Raw genomic sequence first — 11,547 nt, 5'->3', positions numbered from 1 at the left:
AAAGGTTCTTTATACCAGACACTTCCTGTAAATCGATCTCATAAATTGGATCAAAATATCAACTGTTTCCACCAAAGAGTTTGACGTGAAATCCAACCACCGTCACAAGCTGTCATCAAACCAGCAAATTAAGGAGGCGCGATCGTCACAATGAACAGAACGTATTACATCTGAGAAGAATGGAAATAACTGAGCAATGGATATTTAATACATGTGACAGACTCCCGAAAGCACTCCATTCAAGTAGCATATGGATAATCATGAATGTGACATTTAAATATTAACACATGCTTGCGAGGGCAATATCACGATTTGTTGCCTGCCCAAGGGATGGTGGTCATGACCATAATATTGATGATACCAGAGCCGATGGCAAGGGCAACATCAATATTATGGTCATGACCAACAGAACTGGTGAAATCGACTCTAAAAACTATAAAAACTACTTGATATTACATAGTAAAATACTAATATCAACATGAATGGCATTGTTAAATCGCAATACACACATTAGACTGTTCCTTTTAATGTCACGTGATATGTATACAATAAAGTTAGAAACTCTGTCAATTTAGATGATTTAATCTGTTTACAAGATTCTAAATGAAAAACCAAAGAGTATTCAGTAAACCAATGGCCACGAGTTTGAATTTTTGTACTTGAACAACTTAGTGCTCCAAGTTGTTCAATAGGAAATTTTCAAACGCAAGTTATTCTGCAACGACGTTTCAGTTGCGGCTTTGCCGTACATTTTTGCTTCACATAAAACATACCCGAAACATCAAATCAGAGTATCTTATTTAATATCCATTCTGGCACGTTCTATTTCGGATGGCTAAAGTTCTTTCAAAACCTTGAAAGCAGCCCCGAAAACAACATTCTAGACCAGACATAAATATTTTTTTATGTACAAATTTCTGTGTTTATTTTATCAGTAATTCGCATACATTGAAATAGAACAGTTAATGCAGCTATAATCCTATCAGAATCACAATACATTCAGAGCCAAAAATACATATATTACCATAAGTGTGTTTTATAAATAAACAGCCACTACAGACATATCCTATTATTTCAAAAACGTGTATGTATTGTGCACAGTATGATGACATGCTGTTCTTGGACTTCACAACATTTCTCTTGTTTTCTTCATTTCTCTAAACGACTTTACATGTTGGCGTATGCTTTTCATACCAGGTATGGGGTACAGTCATCACGCTATCATGATGCAAATGTGCTAACTCGACATGGTCATTATGTTCGCTATTTGCTGTCATCCGCTCATCCATGCAGCATGGGAACAGAACATACATCTCAGACTACTATGGTGAATGATATGATATTAATAATTATGAGGGTATCAAATGATAATTTTTTGTTACACCTGATGATACGTGATGAAAACGTGCCACAAAAAATCCCTATTATAATTTGTGTCTACCACGGCCACATATGGTTCTGTTTTGTTGTAAGATAAAAGGGTGTAACGAACAAAAAAAATAGATTTTTCGCTGGATTTTGACCAAAGACCAATTAATAACAGTGATATTTTAAAACTTTACAAATCAAAAACAAATCTTTCTTTGAAATGAGAATCTCAAACGCTCAAGATATATTAATTAAGCCTTGCACCATATATTTGAAATTTTGTATCGGACAGTTAACTTTATAAACAAGCGCCTTAGATAAATAGGTGGTATATATCTATTCAAGTGTTATTGTTATCCATCGATGACTGCTTCTGGTCAGAATAAATGAGAAATCCAAAACCTCATTTTCAAACTTTTCTGAACTAAGATATGCATAAATATAATCTTGATCACAATATTGCTGTTAACAAAGACAAACTTTAATAAGTTGATTATAATCCACCAAATTGTGACAGTCTTTGAATGCACTTGCAGTACAATAAAAAGAAGTGCTCATTGAAGACAAGGGTTTAAAAAGTGACAAAACAGAGAATGACAGAATGATTCTGGTTAAACTAATAATATTTCATTGGTTATATGAAAAATCAAAAATCAGAATTATCTTGTATTGTAGGGAAAGCTATTTCATGGAATTAAAAACACATTATTTAACACACTAAATTAAAAACATATATTATTCTATTGCAGGAGCGTCAATGTTTGTTTCCAGCTACCACACACCTGTGTTGAATTTGTGTATAATTAAAACGAGCCTTTATGAGTCCTATTAATACATGTACATAAATACAACATGAAAACTAACACATTATAGGTTTCATTTAAGGATTGTATTATATTATCAGTTCCATGCAATCATTTCTCTCATCAAAGAAGATTATAGAAGCGTTAGGCAGACTTTAGTAAATTTAGTTCAATTCATTTTACTGGTATGAGGTGATATTTTCGTTTCCGCGTGTAATATTTACTTGGGGTTTGACCTGTGCACTGCCGGTGGCTGTGAGGGATCTGTTTGCTACACTGTACGTCGTTTTGAACTGCATATTTCGGAGCAGTGAGTGTGGCGTGCTGGGAGCGCGTCTGCCTGCATTGGTGAGGCTATTGCCATGGTTACGAGTTTGAATCCTGTTTTTCAACTTGTAAATACATTTTATTTACTTTCAAGTATCAGATCAAAGTATCAAAAATCAGATCATGATCCCTTTTTCCCAGTACCAAATTTGTGAACAAATATTGATCGTAAAATACCTCAAAAAATATGAGACTGTCGCAAAATTGTATACCATCAATAATACGAGCATTAGATTTCAAACACCGCAGTAATATATTGTTATAATCTCCCTATCTTCTCATCTGGACCCTTGTGTGTGTTATGATCTTTGAGTTGGTGTATCATTAGTCGATCTTGTAGGGCAGACCAGTCCCTATATTTCGTTTTCTGTTCTTTAGTTCATTTTTCAGTAGGTTTCCACACCTTTTTATTATACTTGTATAGTTTCTGTTGTATCTGGTTGATTTTTCTGCGCCATATCATGCAGCTTGTATCGCTAGTTTTAGTTCCACCGTGAGGTGATCCAATAATTCTTGTTGTTGAAATGACTTTCTAAGTGTATCCTAGATTTTTTTTTCAAATTCACTTGTGTTGTGGCTTTATTGTTCGCAACCTGATATGCATAGGTCTGTACTCGGGTCGCCATTTTTCCTAATTGACTTTCGAAATGTATTTCCCACTCGTTGTTCATATATATATCGTCTGTATTATTTGGTCAAACTTGTCCTGTAGTTGGGCGCCGTTCCCTTCTTCCGTGACATTTGCTTCTACTAGACAACTCGATCCAAAAAGATCCTACACCAGTTTATCACAGATAATACAGCTTTATTCCAAAGTCAACCTACAGTAATGATACAGGTTGCTAAATGAAAGTACAATGTCTTACATTTCTGTGAAAAATCTAGACATGCCAAAGTAACAGGCAAGCCACTGATAGATGTAATAGCTACTAGTTTTTTTTTAATTTCATGCAAAAGCTTTGTATAGTTTCGATTCCTTATATAGACATATGTTTGGCATTTGAATATATATAATATGCCCTTAAAATATATGTCCAATAATTTTGGTTATTAATCATATATGATTTTAAAACAATGTGTGAAAAAACATGCATATTGCGTATTGTCCCTATGGTAGCACTCGAATTTGTCTGGATATAAAGTTAACCGCCGCAATAAAGTGTTTTGGCCGCGGCCTCGGATCAGATTTTATGTCAGGAAGAGCTCTTTTTATCCTGTACAACAGGTTTTGGGATAAAGTTTTATCAGGTAATTTTGCCCAACTCAGTGAAATGAATTATTTGTTTCACTTAATCACTGGTCGGTGAACTGATATTATGGACTATTGTCACAACCAAGCACACTTAATTATTTAAACGTCACATTGAAAATCAATCATACTTTAATGCGATGAAGGTCATATAATACCACTGATAGAAACAGATACTTGAGAACAGTGTTGACAGAGCATCATCATTTCGCCTTCAACTCAATGTAGTTGTTGTCCTGAACGTTTAGGCCAGTATCCATTTCTTCAGAAGGTTCTTGTTTTCTGTCAGAATACAATATTGATATAGAGACACATATTATGAGGTTGTATATTACGAAGACAGTACAGCGGGAGTATCGACCGACGCGCAGTTGTGTGATTCGAACTCAAATAATTCCCCTACTTTCCAAATATCTCTGCTTCCTGGATGTTGGAAGGTAGTCTCCTCCCTCGTGTTTCAGGTAGAATCAACACCAGACACGCTGATATGATCGATAAGCCACCAAACACTAGTTGTGGTAATGGATTCCAAACCTTTCGAAGTACTAGAAGTTGCGGAGCAAGAGCACTGACAAGAATGGACAATGACACTGAAGACATTACACCAATCGCCCTGAATCAGGATATAACAAAAGAAGATAAGAAATAGACTTTATGTTATAGTTAATATATTAAGGCAGTTCGATCCGAATTCAAATTGTTGCACTAATGCATTAACTTGCACAACTTTCCATTGTATATAATGGACATTGTTTTAAAGCTGTGTGCACAGCTTAATCAGGATTTGTGTCTGTCATCTCTTTCACTTAGTAGGCAAACCCGGATTATCTTTTACCTTACTGTTGTTGGGAAAATCTCTCCACTGTATAACTGAGTGACTCCATATGCTGTGGTGGTTGCATACTTTCCAATCATGTACACAGCAACCATTACCCATAATGTGTTCCCACCTGGTGGATACAATTATAATTACAATCCAACATATTTCATAAAAACGTTTCAATTCGGTCCAGGATCTCAAAAACATGTAAAAATGACGTTGACAAAGTTACAGTTCTCGAACTAGAATGGGACAATTTGAAGAATGGGCGACGGACGATACGATGATTATATGAACAAAGCAAAACCAAAAAAAAAAAATTGGTATATCTGCGTTGTAGGTATATATAAAGTTAACTTACATTGACGTATAAATGCACTTGATACAGTCCCTATAGTTGCTATCACTGTTGAAATGCATAGAGTGAGTTTTCTGCCAAATCGTGTCTCCACATAATACATCGAAGTGGAATAGGCTAGAATCTCGACAGCGCCAGCTATGAGCGCATTGGTATAATCATTACCACCTAGGTTTCTAACATTGAATGTCAATCCGTAATACAGCAAGGTTATGGAAGATCTAAGTGCGATCGAATATATAAATAATAAATGTCACAACATAGATGATAATTGTTTGTAATCACACAGCACATCTGTCCTCACATTAATGATATGGCCTAACATCTATTTGATTGTTGTTTTCGAGATATGGTCGCATGTACTTGTACCAATTATTGTTATTCAATCAAATCCAAATTCCATTGCTACTGCATCTATACTGCAGTTATTATTACCAACATACTTTTTCGACATCATTTTATGTTGACTAAAAATAACTATTCCACTCAGTATTAACCAAGAAATATGCTGTAAAACGATTTTCCCTCAACATTGATGTTTCCCACGGCCCAAGGTTAAGCATATCGGATTTTTTTCACAGGTAGCCACGATGTAAACACAAAAAAGCAGAGATAGATGAAAAGCTAGTACTAATAAGCCAAATAGTAAGAACAATTTATAATGGTGGTGATTAGACGACATTGATATAAGACGCATTCTCTAGCAAAGATGCCCTCAATGTATTGTCAAATCTTAAAGAAAACATTTGTTTTTATTAATAGATGAATATTATTTTAGAGAACAACTTACAAACAATAAAAGATTATCAGTGTTTTCTTCCTAGTATTCGGATAATAGAAAAGTCTGAAAAAAGTATCAGTTGTACCACTCTCTGGCGATGAAATCTGGAACAAAAATGATTTCCCTATTCGTTATTATGTTCAGTTACGAGTTAAGCCAAAATGAATTAAAATGTGTGATCTCGCGTCACATCAAGTAGGCTTATAAACATGATATTAGTGCCATACGAAAGATTTGAGATCTTTTTTGGTTTAAGTCGGTTGGTATTTATGTTACCTGTGCCTCATGGCGTTGATATTTTATTCTGGTTCGGTCTAGGAAATACGCACATGTCAACGACTTACCCTCAAATCACTGTCCTTGCTGTTCAAGCCTTCAAACATTCCAGTCTCGAAGATATTATCGGGAAGCACGACCTTGTTGACATTAGCCATTCGCTGCATGACTTTCTTAGCTTTCTTCACTTTGCCGACCGAGAATAACCAACGTGGTGATTCAGCGAGTATCCTTTACAATATTGAGACATCTAGTTATATGTTAGGTTGCAGATGGTGGTGTTATTATATTAGTATTACCTTACAACGATGAGGATGAACATAGAGCCATGACACATAAAATTTGCTCTCTCACACGTACAAACAAAGTGTGCATATAGAACGGTAATTTAGAACCAGTACTTTGAAATACAATTTAAGCTGGAGATTTGAAATAAAATAAATTGGAAAAACAATTTCGTGGACGTGATACTCATCACCAATAGGAGAGGTATAGGATAGGATGGAGGTTGATAATGAGAACCAGAACTGACCAATCACGAACATAGTAAGCTATGATAGGTAATATACAATATCCCAAACTGTAAAATACCATAAACGCCATGGAGACAGTACCTCGTTTTGATGGGCCAACGGTTTCCGAAACTGAGAATAACAAAAGAGTGTTAGTGTTTACGTCATCACCTATACGAGTTGTGGTTGTATGTGTATGACTTGTACGATTGGTGATGTTATAAACACCGTTTATGTGCGAGCAATGTAGATATATCGAACCAAATTAGTGAAACTGGGCCTGCTAGTAAGCGTTGTTCTGGTTAGAATTTGTATTGGGTAGCCGTTTATGCAACTACCAATTTATTAAATGTTAGTAGAGACGTGAACCCAGGTATTATGGAAACAACAGGAGGGATTGCTCTGAATACGGGGAAAACATGTCCCACCAATTAGCCTATCAGCGTTCGTATATGGTTGTTGTTAGCCAATGTTTTGTTTTCACTGCATTTTACTTGAACGCGATGTGTGAGGGCGTACTTCAATTAAGTCAGCTGTTAGACTCGTGCGTAAAGCTTTGTTTAATTAACAAGTACCGATTACCTACGGATCTGGACAACTCGCGATTAGACACTTCAAAACTGCTTTTCTGAGAATAAAGAAGGAATGAATCATGACAATTCTGTCCATTTTGTAGGAGGTTTAGCTGGTGAAGATGTGCTTTTCTAGCCTGCATTATATTATATACATGTTGTTTTGGAGAAAAAAAACAGCCTAACATTGATTTTGTGTTTATAACTCAAAATCGCTTGGCTGAATTTCAATGGCACCTTTTAGAAGGGAGTTACTCTTGATATGGACAAATCTATTACATTTGATATATATGTGCTACTGGCATCCATGGAAACGGCAATTTCGGAAATGATTTTTCATTTATATCACAAACATTTATTTATATTCTCATCACATTATTGCAGAAAAACAAAAATGTTTCCCTTATTTACAAGTATTTATTGCCAGAGAACTAACAAAGTTAACTAACTCACTGTACAGTACAGGCGGTTAGATTATTGCCAGATTAGGTTGTGGTCAAATTCTTTGAGTGGATAACCTCAAGACTCAATTTCGCCTTTTCAAAATAAAAGCTATAGGATAGACATATGAGTGAGAATATGTAAAGATATGATTTGCATAAATTACGAGATGATTAGTTATTTGCATATCTATTTTACTAATATTTGGAATTGAAACAAATTCGTTTTGTTTACAAATGAATGTGTCTCTAATAACCATTATCATATAAACATGTTTTAACCGCCTGGCATTGCTGCTGTCAGTTAAATATTTTAAGTGCCATAGGTTAAAGTATATACCAATGTTTAAAGCGCGTCGCGCTGCGCATGTGCGACATTTGTGTTGATAAACATTGATTTTCCCACAATCCTATGCGTTCTTCTAATGAAAATTACAAGTATGAGGTTTTACCTGGGCGCGACTTGCACTAATTATCGTCGGTGACTCCTTCCATATTTTCCAATCACCTAAAACATACCTAATTAAAGCTCGGTAACGTCTCAGTTTGTACTCGTTGATCTGCGCAACAGTCAAAGTCGCCATCTTTGTTTATATGAGACCCATATATCTCGCGCATGCGTGGCGCGACGACTACCACCCTTTAAGATGTAAGTGCTTAGTTTTTGCTGACGTGCATATTTGCATACGAAATCAGAACCAAAATAAATTTTGAAAATTTTATCGCTGTAATGATTTACATCACTGTCATATAAGAACCACCACATGCCCCAAAGGAGCGACATTCTCAAAGTATGTTCCTTGTACAACGATAACAAATATAATTCTGATATATGATTTTGTAGTCATGGAAATGCTTGGCAATGATTATTACAATACGACATATGCATATATGCGTATTACAATATAACGACAAGTATACATGTTTAAGTACAGATACCGTAATTACTAAACGTAAGCCATGGTTGTATCAGTGAAAGATGTTCATCAAAATAAATATAACAAGAGAAATATAACTTACCCAATAAAAGCGATTGGTAGTATATACCAAAATACGGTATACCAATCATGAAATTACATATCATAAACATTACCACGTTTCGTACTACAGCTTGCAGCGTGCCAAACACCACAAAAATAGTTATGTTTACCATTAAGGTTGGAAGTCGGCCAATCCTGCATAATAAAAGAAGTGGCCTGTATTCCCTTGTAATGTAAATAACATTTTTTGAGAGATACTGTGTACTAGTTGATTTGAAAGAATGAGAAGTCCACACTTTTCATTTTTTAAATCGTGCGAACGCAACTCATCGGCTATATACACAAACTCTGCTTGTCATATGTATGGAGAAATTACTAAGGGAGGTGGTCGTCGCGCCGCGCATTTGCGATTATGTGTTGATAAACATTGATTTTCCCACAATCCAATTCACGATTCTAATGAAAATTACAAGTACGAGATTTGAGCCCGAACTAACTATCACCTATCACTTCTTCATATCTTCGAATCACCAAAGAAATTACATAGTTAAAGCTTGGTAACGCCTCAGTTTGTACGCGTTCGCCTACACAGCAGTCTAAGTCGCCATCGTTGTTTATATGAGACCCATATCTCGCGCATGCGTGGCGCGACGACCACCGCTCTTTAATTTATGTGTCAGTTTTTTAAAATTTTTTCTGAAGTATGTGGCTTTTGAAATAATCACGCTTTTATTTCACATTACTTACTTGTCTGCCATGTAACCGATGATCACAGTACCCAGAAATGGACCCAATAAAAATAGAGATGTTGAAATAGGGCCCAAATAATACCAGTCACAAACGAAGCCAAACTGCAACGGGAAACGAGATTTCTATTATATGTCAATCAGTCATCATATTCGTCAAGTGATCTGTCAATTCTGCACATAGAAGTCGCATACATGCATATAATATTGCAAGTATATGATATTAATGAACCTAAACTATCAGCGTACTCCAATAAAGCACGTCATTTTACTGTATGGTTTTATGGATGATCCGACCTTCAAATGTTTTAAAGAAATTTTGATTTCAACAAAATCACAGAGAAGGAATATACAATATAGAAACAATTCACACAAAATTGCACTGCGCACAGTATTAGGCCAGACTTTTTGTTATTCCTTGTTTCTCGAGTTTTTATAAGGCAATTTTTTTGAGGAGTGCGGGAACAAAATAAAATAATTCTTTTTTCCATTAAATTTGTGTGATTCTCGAAAAATTGTAAGTGAGATCATTGATCGGAGAGAAGAAATGAAATAAAATATTATTCCATGTATAACCTTGTTTCTCATCTGTGCGAAACTTTGTTACTTTGATCATGTTACTCCCACGAAAATGCAACTTAGGTTTGTTATGCGGCGGGCGGAAAAAAATTAAGATAAAAATTAGGTTTTTTTTAACAATTCTTTGCACTTATAAGTCGGCGGGCGCGAGAAATTACGCTGAAATAAAATTTTATTTTTATTTAATTTTCGGCTCCTGTTCATTTGGCGGGTTCGCGAATCAAAAGATAATAAAAGTCTGCCTTAAATAGAGGAAAATAGATTCTTACCTCTTGTATCACCGTGGATGAATACTGGGTTGTATCAAATTCCATTCCGCTGTCACATGTTCGTGTCTCTAGCGTTTGGTTATCATAGACATCAATCAAATCAACGACGTCACTCGTGTTGATATCATATCTAAGACAACTGTTGAATCTCCATGTGGTGTCACATACATCGCTAACAGGCTCTTTTGGAATTGTAATTGTTTTCACAAACAAGTCACAATCTGTTGTAGCATTAATGTATTCACATTGCTCGATAAGATCATCGTATTCAGGAATTCTGCACCAATGGTCAGTTTCCGCCAATATAAAAACAAACGAAGCTACCTTCATGCCAATTGGAACGACAGTCAGACTGAGTAAGAAAAACGTGCGTTTCTGAAATGCACCAAACTCACCCAAGTGGTATTTCAATAGGTCATCATAGTGCTGCATATTTGCTTTTCTTTCTATGAAGACAGAAATGTCTCATCCGGTCAGAGCGAAAATATTTCGGAAAATAACCTATATAAAACAGATGAGATAGATCGTATTATTTAGCAATCAACTCTAACAAGTTGGTTTATCTAATTTATCTATCTAACGAAATATTTATTTGGCTGTTATGCGCAACAGTACGTCGTCGCATCGACCACTGCTGCGCGTCGGTTAAAACCTCCCGCTGTACTGTCTTCGTGCATACTTTTCGGTATCTTCGTAATATGAGACAATATTGGATTATGCGTTACAGTAACGTAAATTGAGAAGATTATTTAGACATTGCTATTTTGAACAGTGGAATGGAATGAAGCGCCGTAGTCGTCACAACGAGACCTGTTCACTATGAGTCTCAGGTGTACTATATTTGTGTTAATATATTTCCAGTTGTTCTGGACAGATGTTTGCGAACAAATAACACATAATGCCACTGAAAAAAATTGGCAGAATTAAAATTGGCCTGTTAGTAGTTGTCAATCGGGATAATGTGATAAAATGGAATGAATATGCTACTAGTATATTCAATTATTTATCATGACCAATCGATTTCCGCGGATCTAAAATTTTAATTGCATTTAGAATATTGTTTGGCTCTTTGAATGTGTTTTTTCATATATATTTGCTGAACACGAGTTAGTTAATGACTCTAACGAATGCGAAATGCAATAAATTACTACGTGTTTATTCACTGAACACAGTCTTTGGGTTGAACGTGGTATATATCATCTAAAACTAACGTTGTTAATAATACACACTGATAATCTCCAGAGGTGAGACGAATAGATCGCTACCACACTGCTCAATTTACTGGTTTAGTTGAGCATATACACGACTTTGTTATTCGCCAATTAGGGCAAATCTTGTGCCAAGAATGTCTTGTTAACAAACGCAATGTACATGTCGTTACATTATCTTTGCATGATTTCATCCAATATAAATATAATTTACATTCTTCGGAATGACTATTTTGGAATTAAAGTACATTTAGTTTTT

The 11,547-nt window shown here is 35.4% G+C and overlaps 1 protein-coding gene across 1 annotated transcript; it reads right to left on the bottom strand.

Annotated features, from left to right (window-relative positions):
* Nucleotides 1-3,950: 3,950 nt before the first annotated feature.
* On the bottom strand, nucleotides 3,951-10,512 carry LOC100371549 (organic cation transporter protein-like). The gene is made up of 9 exons (XM_085505308.1): nucleotides 10,081-10,512; nucleotides 7,077-7,122; nucleotides 6,515-6,626; nucleotides 6,051-6,213; nucleotides 5,716-5,810; nucleotides 4,929-5,146; nucleotides 4,583-4,697; nucleotides 4,151-4,360; nucleotides 3,951-4,029 (listed from the first exon to the last, which is right to left on the bottom strand). Exons 1-9 carry the CDS (start codon nucleotides 10,510-10,512, stop codon nucleotides 3,951-3,953), a joined length of 1,470 nt encoding a protein of 489 aa, XP_085361434.1.
* Between the last annotated feature and the right edge of the window lie 1,035 nt (nucleotides 10,513-11,547).

This window comes from Saccoglossus kowalevskii, chromosome 11, assembly GCF_978046115.1.
Source record: "Saccoglossus kowalevskii chromosome 11, keSacKowa6.1, whole genome shotgun sequence".
NCBI classification, from domain to species: domain Eukaryota; kingdom Metazoa; phylum Hemichordata; class Enteropneusta; family Harrimaniidae; genus Saccoglossus; species Saccoglossus kowalevskii.
This window is presented reverse-complemented; position numbering and strand designations above follow the sequence as displayed.

What these genes read in the sequence shown, in the direction of transcription:
- LOC100371549 (XM_085505308.1), bottom strand. Translation starts at nt 10,512, where the DNA reads ATGCAGCACTATGATGACCTATTGAAATACCACTTGGGTGAGTTTGGT. An exon ending in CTGATAATCTTTTATTGTTT is followed by an intron (nt 5,147 to 5,715) that starts GTAAGTTGTTCT and finishes GATCGCACTTAG; the next exon opens with ATCTTCCATAACCTTGCTGT. An exon ending in ATTTTCCCAACAACAGTAAG is followed by an intron (nt 4,361 to 4,582) that starts GTAAAAGATAAT and finishes ATCCTGATTCAG; the next exon opens with GGCGATTGGTGTAATGTCTT.